Source organism: Odocoileus virginianus, chromosome 9 (genome assembly GCF_023699985.2).
Source record: "Odocoileus virginianus isolate 20LAN1187 ecotype Illinois chromosome 9, Ovbor_1.2, whole genome shotgun sequence".
Taxonomy (NCBI): domain Eukaryota; kingdom Metazoa; phylum Chordata; class Mammalia; order Artiodactyla; family Cervidae; genus Odocoileus; species Odocoileus virginianus.
The window spans coordinates 59,946,751-59,969,913 of record NC_069682.1 but is presented as its reverse complement, the minus strand read 5'-3'; the positions used below and the strand labels follow the sequence as shown (position 1 = coordinate 59,969,913).

The window sequence follows — 23,163 nt, the reverse complement described above, 5'->3', positions numbered from 1 at the left end:
TTTCCAGACTTGTTTCTTCCCACCTTCTCCTTTCCCTTTTGCCTCCTAACTTGGGAGAAGGGTTGGTGTAGTCTTGATCTGGACAGTGTCCGTGCCAGGTCCTTAAGCTTGGGGTTGACGGGTCTCAGTCTATCTGCAGCCGAGGACTTCTCTGGTGGCCCAGTGGTTAAGACTCCATGCTCCCACTGCAAGGGGACAGGGGTTCTATCTCTGGTCAGGGAACTAAGATACCACATGCTGCAGGATGTGTCCAAAATAAATAAATAAATACAATGCAGCTGAAAGGGGAAAGAAAACTTCAGCGGTTTTCTAACCAACAACATGTGATAATTTTCCAGGTTTTTCTTACCACCTAGAGAACGCTCCTTCACCAGGCATTAGAGGTTCAGTACAACAAAACCCCAGCCTACTCTTGAGTCTCATTTTCCACTCTTCTATTCTCTAGTCCCACTGAGCTGGTTATCCTTCCTAACATCTACTCTGTTTTGTTTTTTTCCCTAACTCTAAGCCATTATTTAAGCTGCTGTATATTTTAAGCACAGTCAGATCTTACCCTCCATAAAACCCATCCCTTCCCTCCACACATTCCTCTGGTGCTCTATTTTGGAAAGTATTGAAAAAGCATAAATTCTAGAACATGAAGGCATGGGTTTGAATTCTGACTCTGCCACTTACTTAGTTTATGTTTACTTACTTTACTTTTTATACTCTTCTAACTAAGCCTGTTTCCTAATTTAAAATGAGGAGACTGCCTTTCTTAAGAGATCTTATGGAGTATTAAAGTATAAATGAAAGTTAAAGAACTTAAAAACTATAAAGTACTATGTAAATCACACCATAGCATCCTTATATGTTTCTTCCAGATACTAGGATATCACAACCTTTTTGTTTCTTTTTTGCACTGGGTCTTTGCTGTGGTGCTTGGGCTTTCCCTAGTCGAGGCGCATGTGCTCTAGAGCATGTGGGCCCACTAGTTGCAGTTCACGGGCCTACTTGCCCCATGGCAGGTGGGATATTAGTTCCCCAACCAGGGTTTGAACCCAAGTCCCCTGCATTGCAAGGCAGATTCTTAACCACTGGACCACCATGGAAGTCCCTTGTCTTGTATTATTTTTATTTGTATATGTTTTATCTTGCCAAGTAAACAATGAGCTCCTCAAGAAGGATCATGTCTTAATCATTCAGTATCTTCCAAAGTACATAGCATAAAAAAAAAAAAAGTACATAGCATAAACCCTGGTAGGTTGAAGTTGCTGATAAACATTTACTGAATGAGTGAATGCATTGATAAATAAATGAGTAAATACAGTAAGAGATAAAGGAACATTTAGGGTTTTGTTTTGGTTTTCCAACATCTGAAAGCCTGTTTGTTTTGGTTTTCCAACATCTGAAAGCCTGTCCTCTGTGAAGATCTTAATGTTCCCGCCTCCTCTGTGAAGATCTTAAGGTCCCACGTCCCACAAGAGAAACCAAAGATACTTAAAGTTTCCCTCCCATCACCCCCTTGTAACTATGGCAAAGGTGACATGATCCAGGCATGGCCATTTGAATGCTTCCACCAGGACTTTGAATCTTGAACAAGTAGTGTAAGACACAGGGTAGAATTTCTCTAAGATGGCATCATGCAGTGGTGATGAAAGCAGTGACTCCAGCTGCGGTATCCTTAACTAGATCATTACAAAAATGAGGAAGAGTCTATCATCATGGTCTAGTCAGAAGACTGAGAAATTTTCTCAGTTTGGAAACAGACACAGAGAGAGTCAGTTACAGATTGGAACTTTGGGAAGCAGATGCCAAGACAGGATTTGAGGTGCAAGACATTAACTAGGGTCAGGAAATAGGATTGAAAAGAGAAGAAATCAAACTATAATGTAGGTCTGACAAAGACCCAGCCAACCTGGTGGGGAGCTCTGGAGTGAATACAGCTCATCAGAAATACAGTGGTGTTTCACTGTATTTCAGTGACTTCCCTGGTGGTCCACTGGTTAAGAACCTGCCTGCCAAGCAGGAAACGGGTTTGATCTCTGGTCGGAGAAGATTCTGCATGCCCTGGAGCAAGTAAGCCTGTGTGTCACAACCACTGAGCCGGCACTCTGGAGCCGATGAATCGCAACTACTGAGCCTGAGTGCTGCAACGACTGAAGCCCATGTGCCTAGAGCCTGTGCTCCACAAGAGAAGCCATCTCAATGAGAAACCTATATACTGCAATGAAGGGTAGCCCCCACCTGCCACAACTAGAGAGAACCAGAGCAGAGCAACAAAGACCCAGCACAGTCACAAACAAATAAATAAAATTTAAAAAGAAATACAGTGGGTCAGAATGGCTGAACCTTTATACTTTATACCCTGGCTTTGCTCAGTCACTGGGTGAGAACAGTTCCAGGATAAGCATGACCTTGTGCAGGACCGTGCTCTGCAGTGAGATAGACGCTAAAGGAACGGAAGCCTTTAGAGGGTATCTGCTGATTATACTCTCTATAGCTAACAGTACATCTTTCCTTGAAGGCAGAACTGGGTGGCACACCTGTTGTGCCTACTAGAGAAAAAAACGAATTATGACATCGTGAACAAAGCAATAGAGTGGAAAGGAGGGAGAGGATTTACAGATACTGTATTTTGTAGGTGGGGATGAAGAGGGGGTAAACAAAGGTTAACACTGAGGTCTCTACATTGATACGATTTGATGGTAATGCTGTTTAACCTGGAGTAAACAACAGATGAGAGAGAACAGGTTTGGAGAGAAAGATAAGGAATTTCATTTTGAACATGTTGACTCTGAAATGTCTGCAAAATATTAAGGTAGAGATGATTTCAAAAATCAAGGCAAATGGGGGCAGATGAGGAGCTCAGCAGCAAGTGCCAAATTTATAAAGTATACATATATTGTCTTATATGGTGGTGTGGTAGTGGTTTAGTTACTAAGTTGTGTCTGACTCTTGTGACCCCCATTGACTGTAATCCACCAGGCTCCTCTGTCTATAGGGCTTCCCAAGCAAGAAAACTGGAGTGGGTTGTCATTTCCTCCTTCAGGGGATCTTCCTGACCCAGGGATGGAACCCACTTCTGCACTGCAGGCAGTTTCTTTACTGTTGCACCACCAGAAAGCCCATTTATCTTATATATATATATATATATACACACACACACACACAAATATATATACACACACATATAATTTAATACTCATAATGCCTTTATGAGGTAGGTATTGTTTTTATTATACCCTTTTTGTATATTTTATTATACCTTTTGTTTATGAAGTGAGGAAGTTAAGTGCCTGGCTCAAGGAGGCAAAACTTGAGTCTGCCTTATGACAAAGCACATGCTGTCAAAGACACCATGATGTCTCCCCATGAAAACCACCATATGTAGACAGTATTTGAAGTCATGGAAGTTTTTTTTTCTTTTTTTTTTTGAAGTCATGGAAGTTAATAGGTCACCGGAAATGGTACAGTTTGAGGGACAAAAGGAGCCAAAAAAGGAATTTGAAGGAAGTCAACATTTCAAAGGTGAATTGAGGAAGCTGACACATGCAAAAGGACTGACCGAGTGGCCAGAGCAGTTTTTAAAAGTGAGAAGTATGCTATCTCAGAAGTTAGGGTAAAAAGAAATTCCTAGTCCACAAAGTGAATTGTTGCAAATATCACGGAAGATGAAGGTTTCACATGTAGAGGTCATTGATGATTTAAGAGTAGTTTATAGACAAGTCAGATTGCAGTGGGTTGGATAGTGAGTAGGAGATGAGGAAGCAGAAGCAAGGGTATAGGTTAAGGACTTTCCTGGTTAGGGAACTAGATCCCACGTGCTGCAACTGAAGATCCCACATACTGTAACTAAGACCTGGCACAGCCAAATAAATATTTTTTTAAAAAAGAAATTCTCTCTTTCTTAACAAAAAAGCAGGGTGGGGGGGGGGAGCGGGGTATAAACTACTTTCCCCAAAGTTTTGCAAAGTAGAGGAAATAATAATGCTGTATACATAAGTAAGGAATTTTATTAGTTATTATTATCAATTACTTAATAACTCCTTGCTCCCATATTACTTGAATGTCACACTTCCATCATTTCTCTGGTTACCACTACCTCTATTGCACCAGTGTCTCTCCCCAAATCTAACACTACCTGAAAGCCCAGAATATTGGTTATTTGGGTTGTGGATGACTTGTTTTACTTGGATGAGTGTTCTGAATGCCTCAGATTCTGTCTTTGAAAAATGGGCCATAGACCACCTCCGTTGCCCCAACTCCATCATCTGTTTTCCACAAATACAAATAAGCATTCACTTCCCGGACCAATTCAGCAATATACGGGAGTTCTTTGGTTCTTGGCAAGCCTAGTACCCTGTCTACCTAGGCTCCTCCCCTTCCTTCCCCCAAACTCTTCGTGGGCAGATCTCAGAGAATGAGCTGCCACTCTAAATCTTCTGGAATATAATGTCCCAGATGGAGAGTCTGCACAGTTCTGCAGTGAGCTGAATCAGTCTAGCCTTTTTCCAGCGAGGGCTGGAGATAATCAACACCGCCGCCGTCCACCTGTGCACAGGAAGATGCCTACAGCCACTCCAGTGACGATGAAACAGCCCACCAAGACGCCCAGGACCAGTGAAGTGTAGGAACGGCCTGTTTGGCTTCCTGCTGAACGTGGGAAGAGTTAGCTTGAAGAACATACCCCCAAACAAATAAGTCCCTGGTTTGAGTCAAACCCCAAAGGATTTCTTCCCCAAAGGAAGTAGGGGAGGGGCTAGTTTACCAATTCACATAAGATGTGTGTACTCAGTCCCAAATCGCCAGCCCTGGGCCTCCTGTTGCTCAAGATACCCATCTTTCAGTTCCACCCATTTGCCTGGAACCCACTCAACACATAGGTCCCTCCCTGAGCCCATCATACCTTTCAAGTTGTTCACGGTCATGTGTTTCTGTATGTATTGCACACAGGTGTCCTGTAGAAATTCCCGCAGTTCGTACCGAGTACGATTGTACTTGTTGAGCTGCTCAACCGTGTAAGTGACCACTCTGGACGGTGCATGAGTTTCCGCCACCCATGAGGCTGTCTTTGGCTGGAAATTTACAAAGGAGCTCCCATTCACAGCCACTTCGAAGAAGACACGGGCTTCCGAGCCCTCAGGCGGCAACTCGCAGCCCAGGAAGCAGCGAATGATCAGAGGAACTGTAGGTAGGGGATTCAGGATCAGGGGACAGTGTGGAAAAGGTGTCAGGTGTGAGGGGGAAACGGGAGTTCAGGATGCAAGGTGGACCAGGGACAGGGACTCCCAACAGGGACTACCCCGAAGTCTTGCCAAGCAGGAAAAGGGCCTGACGGACAGTACGGTACGTCAGCTAGGATACCGACTTTTCTCCGGCCTCAAGCACCCACCCAGCCATCAGCAAAGGCAACGCCGGGAGGGAACACCCATCCCAGAACTCGGCCCCGCCTCGTTCTTTCATAAGCCCGCCCCCTCGTTACGGCCCGCCCACTGGCCACGCCTCCCACCTCAAGGGCCCGCCCCCGTGTGTGTCACTCACAGGTCACGCCCCGCTCCTGGTGCACCACCTGCACCAGGCCCACGAACTCTTCCAGGTAGCGATTCAGGTATCTCTTCGTGAGGGCCCAGCTGTCGGGCTCCTGCAAGGGCTGCAGCTGTTGGATCGAGACGTTGTGGCCTGGGCCTTCCAGCACGTGCGTCAGGACCCCACCCAGCGTCGCGTTGCCTCGGTGCCACACTTGAGAGGGGTTGCGGAAGTAGGAGACCTGGATCATGTGGAGGTCCGACGGGCCTGGGGGCGAGAGCAAGAGCGTCGGGTCCCGGCCGGCGTGGGAGGGTCAGCGTGCAACTCGAGATAATAACCCCCCACCCAGAGGTCAGCCGCCCACCTCCTTGGTCCTTTATAAACATAAATTGTCCTCCCACCCTTCCACCCATTTGACGCTGTCAGTAACCCTGTCAGGAGGGCAGGACGGGGGTTATTATCTTTGTTTTACAGATGAGGAAACTGAGGCTAGACGTGCAGAAGCCACTTGCTCCAGGACAATCCAGACGAGTGGAAGAGCCACTCTGACCTCCTTTCAAGCTCTCACCCCTTCCTCCCCTCCACCGCCCCCCGCCCCGCCCCGTCATTTCCAGTTGGTTATTAAATCCTGGTGGCTCAGACACCTGCAATGAGGGAGACCTGGCTTCAATCCCTGGGTACGGAAGATCCCCTGGAGAAGGAAATGGCGACTCACTCCAGTATTCTTGCCTGGGAATTCCCATGGACAGAGGAGCCTGGTGGGCTACAGTCCATGGGGTCGCAAAGAATCGGACACGACTGAGGAACTAACACATTTTCACATAAAGACCCAATTTCATCTCCTGTTCTCTGCCTCTTCTGCTGCTGTCCTACTTCAGGCCTTAGTCGTTCTCATCTGGACTGGACTGGTCCCCTCCACTCATCTTTTAGTCTCACCCCTTTTTATCTGACCTCCACCTGGCCCAGAAATAAGATTACATCCTTCTGCTTAAAACCTTCCAGGGACACACCTCTATCAACAGCAACAACAATAATAGCTATTAAGTGCTTATTATGACCTGGGCACTATACTTTACATGCACTATTATCTTATTTGTGCCTTCCTCCCATTAAATTGATGTAGTAGCTACTATTATTAACCCCATCCATATGGAAAAACAGACAAGTGGCGTAGGAGAGTTAAGGCTAGCATGCAGGCTGTCTGAATCCAGCACTCTTAGCCACTCAACTACACTGTCTTCTCATAAGCTATCTGTCTGTAGAATCAATCCAACGTCTTTAGCCTGACATTCAAAGCTTCCCGAAGGCTGGTTCCCTCCCCCTGCCCCCCCCACCCCCCCACCTAGCTCTTTTGGTCTCTTCCCTATGCTTAGATAGTACATCAGTACTTGGAGTCCATCATGCTGCCTTTCGGCTGACATGTGAATAGCATGGCAGGGTTGCTTTGCCTCTTGGCGAACTTCTATTTATGCTTTAAGGCCCAGCTCTATTGCCCTCTTCTTGGATAAGTTTTCCTAATGCTTCTCCTCTTTACCCTCTCATACACAATGGGTCAATTCCAGCGATCCCAGATTCTGCTTAACTGTCTTCAAACACACAGACTTCCATCCCTCTTGGCGCTGGAATCATGTCTGGTTATCTCTACCTCCTGCACCTGCCAAGGGCCTGGCATGGAATTGGTGCCCAGAGAATGTTTGAGGAGGGAATGAGTCCAGGGTTGTAAACCTGTGTGTGGGGGTCTCTGTCCATGTCTGCATCTGAGAAGTTGTGCTCTGTATCTGTAGATGTGAATAAGTATATCTGTGTCGGTCACCCTCAGACAAGGTTCTTACCTGCTTGGTGACCAGTCTCCTTTGTAAAATGGAGATAATAGTATTACCCACCTTGTAAAGATTTTGTTGAGGTTAAATAAGTCAATACACGTATTAAGTGTAGTGAGCATTCATTGAATACTGGTTATTTGCTGCTGTCTCTCTGGGGCAGGGAGAGGGGGAGACTGAAGCTACCGGGACTGCAGGAGAGGAGAGAGGAGGCCCTTGTGCAATCATAATGCAGGGCAGAAACTCCCCTTCTCTGCTTAAATGGAGCCACTGCGACAGCCTGATCCCCATTGAGTTTTCCCACTGACTACAGCTTGTCTCTCCCCTGAGTTTCCCCTCACCATCGTCTCTAGTCTCCTCTTTTTGCCTCACAGTTCTCAGATCTAATCTCTCCCCAAAACTCCCATCACTTCTCCCAGTGTCTCTCATTCCTTCCATTTCCCGTCTCATCTCTTTTCCCGTCTTCCCTAAACTCACCTCCATCCACCATCACCCTCAGACCTCTCCTTCTCCAGACTTCACACACCCATCTCTCCCCTCTCCCTGTGGCTAATTCTCTCACCCTTTCTACCAGCCCCTTTCCCATTTGTCCAGTCTTGTTTCCCCCTAGCCCCCCGCCCCCCCCCATCTCCCCCTTCCCAGGAGCTGAACTCTAACTTCCTCACCTTGGCTTCGGGACACAAACCAGTCCCCAGGATCGCCTGCCCTCTGGAGAGATCCAGCTGGCCGCAGGCCCAAAACCTGGGGGATAAACTTTCCTCTGGTCTTGCCCGGGTACCCAGACAGGCTGAGAGCCGCTGGAACCATCCCAGGACAGGACATGTGCCCTCGACTCACCATCTGAGGCTTCCTGGCTGCAGAGGGTCCATCCGGGCAGGAGCAGTAGTGGCAGCAGGGGCAGCAGGGTTGTCAACATTCTGTAGCTGAGGTTCTCAACCCCACCTGGGCTCGTGGCTCTGGCAGACTGGGGGCTCCGGCTGGCTGCTGCCTAGGGGCAAAAGAAATGAGGACTGTCTGGGAGGGGAGGAGGCTGTCCGGAGGTGGCTGGAAGGTGGCCAGGGCTTGGGAGGAGAAAGAGGGAGGCAGGCTTATAAAGTGTTATTCTTACCCTGTCTCATTTCCTACTAGGGGGCCGGCCTCCCTCTTCCCCTCCCTCCGCCCTGCCCGGAATCACACCCTCCGGCCCAGACCTGCCTTTTCCCTTTTCCCTGGGCTGCTTCCGAGGAACAGTCAGCGGAAAGGGGGGAGAAGGGCCAGAGAGAAGTCCTGCCCTCGCTGAGTCAGGGGGTGGGGCATCCACTTAGAGCAGATTTTATGATGTTGAGATCAGCATGTTTCTGGTGGGGAAACTGAGGCCCAGAGAGATGTAAGGAATTACCCAAAGTGTATACATCATGGTGATGACAGAGCCAGGATTAGAATTCAGTTTTCCGATATATTGACTGCATTTTATTGAAATTTTAAATAAATAGTAATTATACAGTCAGGGATCTTGTTCTCAGAAATAGCCACAAAATGAAGATAAAGCTGCTTCATACAGCATTGTTTGAAACAGGGGAGAATTATAAATAATCTACTTCTCAGTAGAGAACTGGTTCCTTGCAGTAATATTTTTCAAAATGAAGTAAAAAACTATTAGGGACTATTAGCAGCGGGCTGCTGCTGCTCCTGCTGCTGCTAAGTCGCTTCAGTCGTGTCCGACTCTTCACGACCCCATAGATGGCAGCCCACCAGGCTCCCCCGGCCCTGGGATTTTCCAGGCAAGAACACTGGAGTGGGTTGCCATTTCCTTCTCCAATGCATGAAAGTGAAAAGTGAAAGTGAAGTCGCTCAGTTGTGTCTGACTCTTCGAGACCCCATGGACCGCAGCCTACCAGGCTCCTCCGTCCATGGGATTTTCCGGGCAGGAGTACTGGAGTGGGGTGCCCTTGCCTTCTCTGATTAGTGGGCAATGAAGACAATTAGGCAAGTTATGATTAGCAGGGTTTTTCCTTTGAATGTAATAGAACAGTATAAAAATTTTCAGTGCATCACCCTTAATCAGGATAAATATTATTTCATGAAATATTTGTTCAACTGTACATGTGTGTGTGTATTGATTTTGTGCATGTAGGTTTCTATGATGGATATTAAGTAGCAGTGTAAAGTGTATTTCTTACTCTAGGAAGCAAATACAGTAAGTCCCCTATACACAAATGTGTTCTGTTTCGAGAGCGCGTTCATATAAGTCCAACAAAGTTAGCCTGGGTACCCACTAACACAATTGGCTATATAGTACCGTATTGTAATAAGTTTATAATACTTTTCAGACAAATAAAACAAACAAACAAACAAACAAACATTTTTAATCTTCCAGTACAGTTCCTTGAAAAGTGCAGTAGTATAATACAACAGCTGGCATACAGGGACTGGCATGCATGTTCGAATCTTTGAACATTTGCAACTTGAAGGTTCATATGTAGGGAACTTACTACCAATGCCCACTCTATTTTCATCATATTACTTAGCACTACCTGAAATTATATTACCTACTCATTTACATTTATTGTCTGAATGTCCCATCAAAATGTAAACTCCATGAGGATAGAGGCTGTCCATCTTATTTGCTTCTATACCTAGAACAGTGCAAATAATAGCATAATAAATAATAAATATCAGCTAGTGGATGACAGAATGAGATAGTTATAATATGTCAAAATCATCAAGAGTAAGTTATGGAACATTATGTACAGTTTAGAACCACTTACATGTCAACCACATTCATAGCAACTAAACAACCTATTTCTTTGTGGGAGTGAATGAATCTGAAAGGATATACATCAAATACAGCAGTGGTTTATCTCCAGGGAGGGGCCTGAGATTAAGAGAGAGTATGTGTGTGGTGTGTGTGTTAGGGATGGCAATTTTGTGAAAGGTTTTCTCTATTTTGTGAAGGATTTTATCATTCTATCTGTATTGTTTGAAAATTTTGCATCTTGAATGTGATCATGTATCTCTTGTTGAATTAAAAATAGAAGTTTCAGGAACAAACTGTGGTAGAAGAAGGTGGCAAATGATTATGAGCTGATGTGTTGACATGAGATGCTGAGAAATGAAAAAGGAAAGTGTGGAACAATACATACAATATTGCTGTTCTGTACTCAGTCGCTCAGTCGTGTCTGACTCTGCGACCCCATGGACTGTAGCCCACCAGGCTCCTGGGTCCATGGGGATTCTCCAGGCAAGAATACTGGAGTGGGTTGCCATGCCCTCCTCTAGGGGATCTTCCCAACCCAAGGATGGAACCCACGTCTCCCACATATAGTATTGGGTTGACCAAAAAGTTCATTCAAATTTTTCTGTAAGATATTACAGAAAAACCCCAACAAACTTTTTGGCCAACCCAATAAAATTCTGTTTATTTTTACTTTAAAAATTTTACTTCTGTTCATGTAATCCATATATAATTCCATTATTATATTAAAAGAAACTTTATGTGTGTACCTATGTATTAGTATATGCATAGAAAAAAAATGCCTGCAAGGGGATTATCAGTAGAGAGTACCTCTGGGAAATGAGATTAGATAGAGGGCTGATGGGGGGATTTTAACTTTTTATTTTACATACTGTTTCTCAGAGGGAGAGTTGATGTCATAGAATTGGGGGCAAACCTTGGGTACATACCAGGCTCCCAGTCTCTGAGCTGAAAATATGCAGGAGTCCATACTCACCTCTCAGTTGTTATAAAACAACATAGAAATAACAAAGTTTTTTCCAGCTCATCAAAACAATCTAGTCTGAAGGAGAAGATGGGCCTTGTTTTCCTGAACTGGGGCTCAGGAAAAGCAGAATTTAAGTCGCTGCCAATTATATTGTCTCATCTTTTATATAAAATTCGGATCAGTTCAGTTCAGTTGCTCAGTCATGTCCAACTCTTTGTGACCCCATGGACTGCAGCACGCCAGACTTCCCTGTCCATCACCAACTCCCGGAGCTTACTCAAACTCGTGTCCATCGAGTCGGTGATGCCATCCAACCATCTCATCCTCTGTTGTCCCCTTCTCCTCCCACCTTCAATCCTTCCCAGCATTAGGGTCTTTTCTAGTGAGTCAGTTCTTCACATCAGGTGGCCAAAGTATTGGAGTTACAGCTTCAGTATCAGTCCTTCCAATGACTATTCAGGACTGATTTCCTTTAGGATTGACTGGTTTGATTTCCTTGCTGTCCACAGGACTCTCAAGAGTCTTCTCCAACGCCACAGTTCAAAAGCATCAATTCTTCAGTGCTCAGCTTTCTTTATAGTCCAACTCTCACATCCATACATGACTATTGGAAAAACCAAAGCTTTGACTAGATGGACCTTTGCTGACAAAGTAATGTCTCTGCTTTTTAATATGCTGTCTAGGTTGGCCATAACTTTCCTTCCAAGGAGCAAGGGTCTTTCAATTTCATGGCTGCAGTCACCATTTGCAGTGATTTTAGAGCTCCCAAAAATAAAGTCTGTCACTGTTTCCACTGTTGCCCCATCTATTTGCCATGAAGTGATGGGACCAGATGCCATGATCTTAGTTTTCTGCATGTTGAGTTTTAAGACAACTTTTTCACTCTCCTCTTTCACTTTCATCAAGAGACTCTTTAGTTCTTTGCTTTCTGCCATAACGTTGGTGTCATCTGCATATCTGAAGTTATCGATATTTCTCCCGGCAATCTTGATTTCAGCTTGTGCTTCATCCAGCCCAGCGTTGCTCATGTTGTACTCTGCCTATAAGTACTCTGCATATAAATTTATACAAAATTAGTATGAAATAATTCATACTTGAAGAATTCTCTCTTGAAGAATTTTTATCACATATACACACAAGCCCCCAGCACTCAGCGTAAGAAGTAAAACATTACCAGTGTAATTGAAATCCTTCTATACTCCTCCCTAGTTGCATCTCTCTCCCCCATGACCCACCACCAAAGTAACCACTAATCAGAATTTGTTATTTTTTACAGTCTTACACTTCTGTATTCCTGTATGGCATATGCATTTACTCTTAAGTAATATATGGTAGTATTCTGCAGAAGTTGGGCTTTATTGGTATTGAAGTGCTTATATTCCTCTGCAATTTGCTCTTTTTCACCTGACATATTAATAAGGTTCATTCACGCTGCCATGTGTTGGTCTTTTCATTTCCACTGCTTTATGACATACCATGTTTATGAACATATCACAATTTATCCATTTTCCTGTTATTACACATTTCAGTCTTTTTTTTTTTAAACTTTTTGCTATTTTAAACAGCATGAATGTTCTTCTTCTTTTTTTTTTTTTTAAGCATGAATGTTCTTATAAACATTTTCTTGTGCATGTGTGGGAGAGCTTTTGTAGATATAAACTTGGGAGTGGAATTGCTGAGTCACAGGGTATATGCAGATCTTCAATTTGACTAGATATTGCCAAACTGCTTTACAAAAAGTTTGGACCAGGTTATACCCTAGTAGTGCATGAGAGTTCCCTCATCCATCTTCTGGCCAGCTATAGACATCGTCAGATGTTGGGTGTCAAATGGCACTTGGTTTCGGTTTTCCTTTGCTTTATCTGGTTCCAAGTGAGTTTGTGCATTTTTGCTTTGCCTTTTGTCTCTCTTGGGGACTTGAAGGGTACTTTGGGATGAAGAGTAATAAAGTATATGATGGAACCAATTTGGAATTGAAGGCTGTGAGTCTTTGATCTAAGTAGATAGGGCCTGGGTTACTGGGATTATTAAAGTGGATCCATACCAGGACTCCCCTGGTGGTCCAGTGGTTAAGACTCCATGCTTATAAGGCAGGGGATGTGGGTTTGATTCCTGGTCAGGGAACTAACATCCCACATGCCACGTGGCCAAAACCATAAATTAAAAAATAAATAAAAATTTTAAAAAGTGGATCCACTCCAATACACACAGAGCTAGTTACAGAGAGGTCTTTCCCACCAAGCTAAGATCTGTCATGGACACAGTGATAACAGCAACAGCTGTTTCCCAAGCACCCTCTTCACACACCGGTGCCCTGAAAATTAAGTAGCAGAGATAGCAATTATTATAGGTAACATTTATCATGGCTAGGAACAGTTTTAAGATCTTTACACAGATAATCTCACATTATTCATATGTCAGCCCTACCAGGTAGGTTTCATTAATGTCATTTTATAAATAAAGAAACAGAGACTTCAAGAGGGTAAAAGACTTACCTGAGATCATACAGCAAAAGCTCTAATTTGAAACCACATCTCTCTGATGCCAAAGTTTGTGAATTTAAGCACCACATAGTATCTCAAAAATTGGGGGAGCTAACTCTCCATCAATATATTTTTGAACACATGCTTGCAACATGCTTGAATATGTTATATATATAAATATATAAAACATGCCAAAAGTTCATACCAAGTGTTAGACCCTTATAGCTTCCTCTGGGGCAGATAGCCCCAGGCTCATTGTCTCCATGTGACAAATTGAGTAATTAAAACACAGGAAGGGTAATGAACTTGCCCAAGGTCACAGAGCTGAGAGGTGCAGAGCAGGGATTGAAACTCCAAGAGGATGGGGTATGGGATTGGGCACAGAAAGAACAAAGAAAATATCGGGGGTGAGGAAGCTGGTAAGTAGGGGCAGCTCAAGGGGTGTCCGCATTCCCTTTCTAAAGCTAGGGATGAGAGTGGTAAGAGAAGAGAAGCGCTGCGCTTGGAGCCACAGCCTCTGCTGTGCCTGGCCTGGGTGGCCGAGAGGGCAGAAAACCACCAAGCAGAGTGGGCACAGGGCCAGATACTGGAATTTGACTGAGACCTAAAGAATGAGGGTCCTGTGAGCAAAGGGAAGTGAGGGAAGCGAGTGGTAGGATTTCCCACTGCAGAGAGCACATGCTGGGGAGAGATAAGGGAGACAGGAAGCTGAGTGGGGGCCAGGGCTGGTGCAGCCCCAGTGGGTGAAGAGAGGTCCTGCTAGGGCCGCAGGAGCTGGGCTGAGCTGGGGACTGGCAGGGTGCCCAGCTGGACTTCAGAGGACCAGCCCTCTGCCTCCCTGTGAGCTACTAAAGAGAGGCAGCTTAACCAACCAGGTCCAACTCAGATAACAACAAATAACAGGAGAGTGTGCTTCCTTCGGGGATCACCTCCCCCTGAGGATGTGACAAAATAACAATAATATGTATTGAAGCTTATTATATGCTAAGCATTGTCAGTGGAGTTTTATTCTCACTCGTGCCTATGAAAGCTGTGAAGGCCCAGTCATTACTCCCATTTCACAGATAAGGACATAGAGGCACAGAACAGTGAACTGACCTGCTGGAAGCCACCCAACTAGTAAAGACAGATAGTGAGCTGTATCCCAGATACGCTTTCTTAACTATGAAGCCATCCTAAAAGGGTAAATGAGATGACTCATACAAAGTACCAGAACACAGTACATACTCAGTAGGTGGAAGAGATAAGAAAGGAACTTGGCTTCGGGGGCAGCAAACAGAACTGACTGTATAGCAGGAAGAACAGAGGATAGACATTAAGTGGGATTTTCTGAAAGAGAGGCAAAGGAATAGAGATGAATCTTACTCAAGATTTTGCTCTGTACACACTCGCACAGCCCAAATTAGGAAACATGAAAAGATGCCCCTAAAGTAGGATGAGTCCAGCTCCTGCCTTCCCAGCAAGTGGTGGGAGCCTGGCATTCCTGCCTTGGCACCTGCCCATTTTCCAGCCTTATCTTTCCATGTATTCCAGTCTCAGCCAAATCTGCTCCTCTTGGTTTCCTGAGCAGAGAACACACAAATGTTATCTTTTCACTTTATCTTGTATTTAGATAAACAGAAGTTTCTAACATTAGTATAATCAACTTTATCATCTTTTCTGTTAGTCTGAGAAATCCTTCCCTACCCTGGGATCATGAAGATATTCTCCTATCTATTTTCAAAAGCTTTATAGTTTTGTCTTTTGTCTTTAGGTGTATGGTGTGAAATAGAGATCAAGATTAGTTTCCTTTATGTGGATAGCCAATTGTCCCAGCACCACTTCTTGAAAGTCTGCCCTTCCTTACTACTTAGCAGTGACATCTGTGATTTATGGTTAGTTTCTTTTGTTTGGACAGCCTATTCTCTCCCTGCCCCAATGCCACATACTCTCAATTAATATAAACATAATACATCTTCGTATCTTGCAAATCAAGTCTTCCCACATTATTCTTTGAGAATGTCTGTTTAACTTCTATACATAAATTTTGGAATCATTTTAACAAGTCATTGGGATTTTAATTGCTGTTATTAATACATCTAATGTGTTAATGGTTTTGGGGAAAATTGACATCTTCATAATATTGAATCATCCAACACCTGATAGAGTATATTTCATCATTTATTTACATCTCTGCTAGTGTCCCAGTGATAAAGAATCCCTAGTGATAAAGAATCCACCTGCCAATGCAGGAGATGCAGGAGTCATGAGTTCAATCCCCGGGTGGGGAAGATCCCCTGGAGTAGGAAATGGCAGCCCACTCCAATATTCTTGCATGGAAAATTCCACAGAGAGAGGAGCCTGGCAGGCTACAGTCCATGGGGTCGGAAAGAGTCAGACATGATCGAGCAACTGAACAAGCTCACTGCTGGGGTCTCCCAGTGTTATATGAGTTTCTCTCTAGAAATCTTGCCCATACTTTGTTAGATTTCCCCCCAGGTCCCTCTTATTTTAAAATGTTATTTACAATGGTATTTATAAGAAATTTCATGTCCTTACTATTTATTGCTATATATAGAAATACTGGGATTTCCCTTATGGTCCAGTGGTTAACCCTGGTCCAAAAGATTCCACATGCTGTGGGGCAGCTAAGCCCATGAACCACAACTACTGACCCCATGCTCTAGAGACCTAAAGCCTGTGCTCTGAGCCACATGCCACACCTGAGCCTGAGCACCTTAAAGCCTATGCTCTGCAGTGAGGGAAGCCACCACAGTGGGAATCCTGCACACACACAACTGGATAGGAGCCCCCACTCACTGCAACAAGAGCAAGGCTGCCTGCAGCAATGAAGACTCAGTGCAGCCATAAATAAATAAATAAAATACCCATAACTTCTGTTGCCTTGATTTTGTATCTAGAAATCTTAATTAACTTATTTATTCCAATAATTTGGGGGGATTCTTTTAGATTTTCTACATGCATAGTCATATCACTGGTAGATAGTGACAGTTTTATTCCTTTCTTTCTAATTTTTATATAGCTTCTTTTTCTTAACTTATTGTTTTGGCTCTGATCTCTAGTACAATGTTAAATAGAAAGGATAGAAAATATAGATGAGTATTCTCATCATTTTCCCGGCTTTAAAAAGGAAAGCTTTTTATGATGTTTGTTGTATTAAAAAAATAGATACCCTTTATTGGCATAAAGAAGGTTCTTTTTATTTCATTTGCTGAATTTTTATCATAAATCTTTTGGATTTTCCTAATCCTTTATTATCATCTAATGAAATGATCATACAATTTTCCATCTTTAGTTTGTTAATGGGGCAAATGGATTAAATTTCTAGTGTTAAACAAACCTTGTAATGTTGAACAGTTCTTCACAAGGTATTACCAATGTAACATATATTTTACTATTCTGATGTTTTTCTCAATTTTCCCAAATGGAGAGTGAGTCCTTCAAAGCACTCCTTAGATATGACCTGCTTCTGAAAGCCTTCCAGGATGCCCCCAGCTATGGAACCAATATAACATTGCCTCCCTATGTAGCGTCATTGTTGCTCTATTGTCACTTTCTATCCCCTGTCTTCTCTCATGGACTATAAACTTCTTGAGAGATCTTTGTGCACTCTTCTCAGCCCTCTTTCTCCTCCAAGGACCCAGAGCAGAGGTGGTATCAAGTGTAACACCAAGGATGAGGCCATAGGTTCTGGGGTAAAGCTTCCTGGGCTCACATCTCAGCTCGGCCACTTGTTAGCTGTGGGATTTAGGACATGCCACTTGGTCTCCCTGAGCCCATCCATTAAATAGGGAGAATAATAGTACCTAACTCATAAAGTTGTTTTGAGAATATTTTTCTTGTTATCTTGGCCCATAGCAATTGCCACTACAGTCTATGCTTCTCTCTCCCTCTTTTTTCTGTGCTTCTCTTGCTCTGAACTACTCACGATTTATTTCCAAGTTTCTCCTTTTTTTTTTTTTTCTGCCACACCACTGCTTATGGGATCAGCTTGTAGGATCTTAGTTCCCCAACCAGGGATCCAGGGATTTAAACTGGACCACAGCAGTGAAAGCACTGAGTCCTAACCACTGGACCACCAGGGAACTTCCTGTTTCCAAGGGCTTCTGAGAGCCATCTCATCTTCCTTTGTTTCCTCTAAAGCTGTTCTTATGCTGCTTTGCTCTTTCATTCAATGGGCATTTATTGAGCAATTACTGTGTGCTATGACCTGAAGCAGACAACCAAGCAGAGGAGAGAGACATAGAGGCAGTCACTGGAAACACAATGTGATACGTGTTAAGAGAGAGGGCCGGGGAGATGGAGGACTGGGGCTGGGGAGCATGGATGGGGATTGAGCTTATGTGAGTAGAGTCCTCTAATTTAGCCTAGGAGTTAGAGAAGACTTCTCTGAGGGCTTGATGCCTAAGCTGGTCCTGGAGGGTGAGTGAAGGATGGGAGGTGGGGGGAAGGCAGAAGGCGTGGGAAAAGTGATCTCAAATAGAAGGAGAAAGCGCAAAAGAAAATAATACGAAAAGAGAAAGAATCTAACATGCTTGAGAAATTGGTAGTACTTAAGCATGACCAATTTGCCTTGATTCATGGATCCCAGGTTCCTATGCAATATTGCTCTTTACAGCATCGGACTTTGCTTCTATCATCAGTCACATCCACAACTGGATGCTGTTTTTGCTTTGGCTCCGTCTCTTCATTCTTTCTGGAGTTATTTCTCCACTGATCTCCAGTAGGATATTGGGCACCTACCGACCTGGGGAGTTCATCTTTCAGTATCCTATTTTTTTGCCTTTTTATTCTGTTCATGGGGTTCTCAAGGCAAGAATACTGAAGTGGTTTGCCATTCCCTTCTCCAGTGGACCACATTTGGTCAGAACTCTCCACCATGACTTGTCCATCTTGGGTGGCCCTACATGGCATGGCTCATAGTTCCATTGAGTTAGACAAGGCTGTGGATCATGGGATCAGACTGGTTAGTTTTCTGTGATTGTGGTTTTCAGTCTGTCTGCCCTCTGATGGAGAAGGATAAGAGGCTTATGGAAGCTTCCTGATGGGAGAGACTGACAGAGGGGGAAACTGGGTCTTGTTCTGATGGGCGGGGCCATGCTCAGTAAATCTTTAATCCAGTTTTCTGTTGATGGGTGGGGCTGTGTTCCCTCCCTGTTATTTGCCTGGGGCCAAACCCTGGTGGCTCAGAGGTTAAAGCGTCTGCCTGGAATGCGGGAGACCCGGGTTCGATCCCTGAGTTGGGAAGATCCCCTGGAGAAGGAAATGGCTCCTGATGCACACAAGTTTCTGTTTGTGCCCTCCAGGAGTCTATTTCCCAGTCCTGTGTAAGTTCTGGCAGCTCTATAGTGGAGTTAATGAAGACCTCCTCCAAGAGGGCTTATGCCATACCCAGGTCTGCTGCACCCAGAGCCCCTGCCCCTGCGGCAATCCACTGCAGACCCGTACCCCCGCAGGAGACGCTCAAACACAGCTCTGGCTCAGTCTCTGTGGGGTCTCTGGGTCCTGGTGCGCACAAGGTTTGTTTGAGCCCTCTAGGTGTCTGTGGCAGGTATGGGATTTGATTCTAAACGTGAATTCGCCCCTCCTACTGTCTTGCTAGGGCCTCTCCTTTGCCCTTGAATGTGGGGCATCTCTCACAGCCACTCAAGCCCCGCGCAGCCGCCTTTTTCAATTGACTTTTAAGTAGGGTTTTTGCTGCAGGGGACTGTCTGTTCTCAACCCTGGAATGTGCCAAAACAACAGACTGGTTCCAAATAGGGAAAGGAGTACTTCAAGGCTGTATATTGTCACCCTGCTTCTTTAACTTATATGCAGAGTACATCATGAGAAACACTGGGCTGGAAGAAGCACAAGCTGGAATCAAGATTGCCAGGAGAAATATCAATAACCTCAGATATGCAGATGACACCACCCTTATGGCAGAGAGTGAAGAGGAACTGAAAAGCCTCTTGATGAAAGTGAAAGAGGAGAGTGAAGAAGTTGGCTTAAAGCTTAACATTCAGAAAACTAAGATCATGGCATCCAGCCCCATCACTTCATGGGAAATAGATGGGGAAACAGTGGAAACAGTGACAGACTTTATCTTTTTGGGCTCCAAAATCACTGCAGATGGTGACTGCAGCCATGAAAAGTTATTACCAACCTAGACAGCATATTAAAAAGCAAAGACACTACTTTGCCAACAAAGTTCCATCTAGTCAAGGTTCTGGTTTTTCCAGTAGTCGTGTATGAATGTGAGAGTTGGACTATAAAGAAAGCTGAGTGCTGAAGAATTGATGCTTTTGAATTGTGGTGTTGGAGAAAACTCTTGAGTGTCCCTTGGACTGTAAGGAGAGCCAATCAGTCCATCCTAAAGGAAATTGGTCCTGAATATTCATTGGAAGGACTGATGCTGAAGCTAAAACTGCAGTACTTTGGCCACCTGATGCAAAGAACCGCCTCATTTGAAAAGACCCTGATGCTGAGAAAGATTGAAGGTGGGAGGAGAAGGGGACGATAGAAGATTGATAAAGTGGTTGGATGGCATCACTGACTCAATGGATATGAGTTTGAGTAAACTCCGGGAGTTGATGATGGACAGGGAGGCCTGGCGTTTTGCGGTCCATGGGTGGCAAAGAGTCGGACACAACTAAGAGATTGAACTGACTGACTAAATCATGACCAAAACAGAGCAGGTGGTGGGAGGGAGAAGTGATATGAAGAGGTAAGCAGGAGTCAGATGAAGAGTCTGTCATGCTACACTAAGGAATTGAGACTTTATCTCTTTTTTGATTTTTAAAAATTATTTATTTTTTGGCTGTGCCAGGTCTTAGTTGTGGCACCAGGGATCGAACCTTGCCCTCTAGAGCATTGGGAGCTTGGAGTTTTTGCCACTGGACTACCAGATTTTATCTTGAACCAATTCTCACCCCTTTCTTTGGCCCACCTAACACCTGAGTACATGTCACCTACTCCAGAAAGCCTTCCCTGACATGCATGCAAGTCTGTCTTGCATATTTCCTCTGTTTTACCATAGGCCTTTCTTTTTCCTCATCGCAGCCCTAACTTCTTTCCATGATAATTGTCTAAGCATCTTTCCTCCATACCAAAAGCTGTAAGAGGGTAGGGAATAGTTTAACATTTCTGTAACACAAGGTTAGTAGAGTACCTAGAACATAGTAAGTGCTCAATAGATATTTATTGGATGAATGAACAAATAAATAGAACAACTAGGGAAGGAGAGAAAATTGTGAGCAGCAAAATGCCTGGCACAAAATTGGCCCTTAGAAAATGATTTAATCTTTTAGCATGTATCAGTTTTTCATCTGGAAAATGGGGATAAAAAAGAAATTACCTCAATGGGATATCACAGGTCTGTGAATTGCTTAACCCAGGGTCTGACGCTTAATGTAAAGGATAATTTTCTGCGTGTTAAAAACGTAATTCTCATACAAATAGACAGTGAGCCTGGGTAAAAATTCCATTTAACTCCATTAGTAAGGGGGCTAGCAGGATGACAAAGCCAATTCAAAATAGAATATAGAAACTGAGGTTTTTAATAATCAATGAAAAAAAATCTTGCAATGAGATTGCTAAATTATATGCAAAATGATCAATGTCTTATGGGTTAAAAAAAAATAACCTTTAGGATCATCTTCTCTACCAGACAGAAGAGGAAATCATCACATCCTATTACTTCACAGAATTGTGAAATGTCTGGCCCCAATCATTTGCGTAAATAGTGTTAACTTTCTCTTTGGAGGCAGATGACTTCTTTTTAATTGGTAAGTTGGTTTGTGTTTATTTTTTAACTGCACTGTGCACCATGTGAGATCTTAGTTCCCCACCAGGGATGGAACCCTCACCTCCCGCATTGGGAGCAGGGTCTTAACCCATGGACTGCCAGTAAAGTCCCTGAGGCAGATGACTCTTAAGTAGATTTGCTAATCAACATTTTATTATGACATTAAAAGGTCACAAAGTCATCTTTTTAGTTTAGTAACAAGTTTTAGATAGTTAGATAGTCTTAACACTGGTAAGTTTAGTTTAATAGATACTGTTAGTATAATAAGACTCCCAGTAAGTATCTGTGGAAAGAATTTTTGTTCCATTAGGCTTTTTTCCTTCTCTCCAGCATCAGAGTTTGGGATCTACATTGCTAGTAGACTGAGGGGGAACCCTGTGCTCTTTCTTCCCTCAACCTGGGGCGGTGTCGGGCTAATTATGTGTCATTAAATAGGCAGAGGAAGTATCTGCTTTGGGCATCAGTAAAGCAGGCACATACCCCTCCCTTCTCCCAGGATAATTTTTTTTTTTAAAGAACTGGATATTTCCAAAAAGGTAGTGAAGTAGACACCATGGGAAAAAATCAGAAAATTTGGGTACCACTATACTATCCATTTTTTGGGGGGTCCATTTTTCAACTTAGAATATTTTGGTAAATATATGTACAACATAAAATTTACCATCCTAACCATCTTAGGTGTACAGTTCAATGGCAGTAAGTATAGTCACACTTTGGTGCAGCCATCCATCTCTAGAACTCTGTTCATGTTGCAAAACTGAAACTTGGTACCTATTAAACAATAACACATTGCCCTTATCCCAACCCCTGGCAACCACACTTCTGCCTTCTGTCTCTGTGAATTTGACTACTCTAGGTACCTCATATCGATAATGTCACACAATATTTGCTCTCGGGGATTTCAGTGGTTAAGTCCAGTGGTTAAGACTCCTTGTTTCCAGGGGACACGGGTTCTATCTTTAGTTGGGGAACTGAGATCCCACATGCTGTGTGGTGTGGCCAAATATTTTTTTAATAAATAAAATAGCATCAAAATATTTTTTTAAAAATTTGTTCTCTTGTGACTGACTTATTTAGTATCATGTCTTCAAGCTTCATTCAAGTTGTAGCACGTGGCAGAATTTCCTTCCTTTTTAACGCTGAATAATATTCCATTGTATTTATATAACATTTTGTTTATCTAGTTATCCATTGATGGTTGCTTGCACTGCTTCCGTCTTTTGGCTATTGCCTTCTTTTATTTTATAGTATAAGATTGTTTTGTTTTGAATTGCATTTGAGGGATGGGTACCATTTTCAGGGCTTGAGATCTCAACTATTGTAATCTGGCTCAGAGCCTGGGACCAATTAGACTATGAGACCATCTGTAGTCACTTCTTGATTCTGTACTTTTGCCTTAATAAAACCAGGATGACTAGGTTTCTCTAGGCAGATTTAGCCACAGGTCCCTGTTTCCATGGAATATGAGTGTTTAAAACATGTTCTGGGGCTCTGATGTGCTCTAAATTTTGTATACACTGGGGACAAGGGGAATTCAAGCATTTCGACAAAGCAACAGATGGAATTTTTCCCAGGAATAAACTAGTTATTTCTTGGCAGTCCAAAAGTATGTAGTTTGCAAGCTCTGCTCTGGGAGTTGGGAGAATCCACTTGAACCACATGACTTCTTGATGCTAGGAAAGGAATTCCCAGATACTTTCCTATTAAAAGTAGTGAAGAATACGGGGTCAAAAGAGGATTAAAATGCCTTGGCTTCCGGCTTCAGGGAATTGAACATTTTCCCCCTGACGTTCCAGCACAAAGAAAGGGAATGGTGAATGTATCCCCACTTTTTAATTCTGTTTCGGACATTTATTTATACAATT

The 23,163-nt window shown here is 43.6% G+C and overlaps 1 protein-coding gene across 2 annotated transcripts; it reads right to left on the bottom strand.

Annotated features, from left to right (window-relative positions):
• Positions 1 to 3,977: 3,977 nt before the first annotated feature.
• Positions 3,978 to 8,450, bottom strand: PROCR (protein C receptor). Of its 2 annotated transcripts, none has more exons than XM_020893986.2 (4): positions 8,166 to 8,450; positions 5,524 to 5,775; positions 4,889 to 5,167; positions 3,978 to 4,635 (listed from the first exon to the last, which is right to left on the bottom strand). In XM_020893986.2, exons 1-4 carry the CDS (start codon positions 8,242 to 8,244, stop codon positions 4,514 to 4,516), a joined length of 732 nt encoding a protein of 243 aa, XP_020749645.2. In that variant the 5' UTR covers positions 8,245 to 8,450; the 3' UTR covers positions 3,978 to 4,513. The 2 variants fall into 2 exon arrangements, with proteins under 2 accessions (XP_020749645.2, XP_020749646.2); XM_020893987.2 differs by having other exon boundaries at positions 3,978 to 4,632; positions 8,166 to 8,448.
• Between the last annotated feature and the right edge of the window lie 14,713 nt (positions 8,451 to 23,163).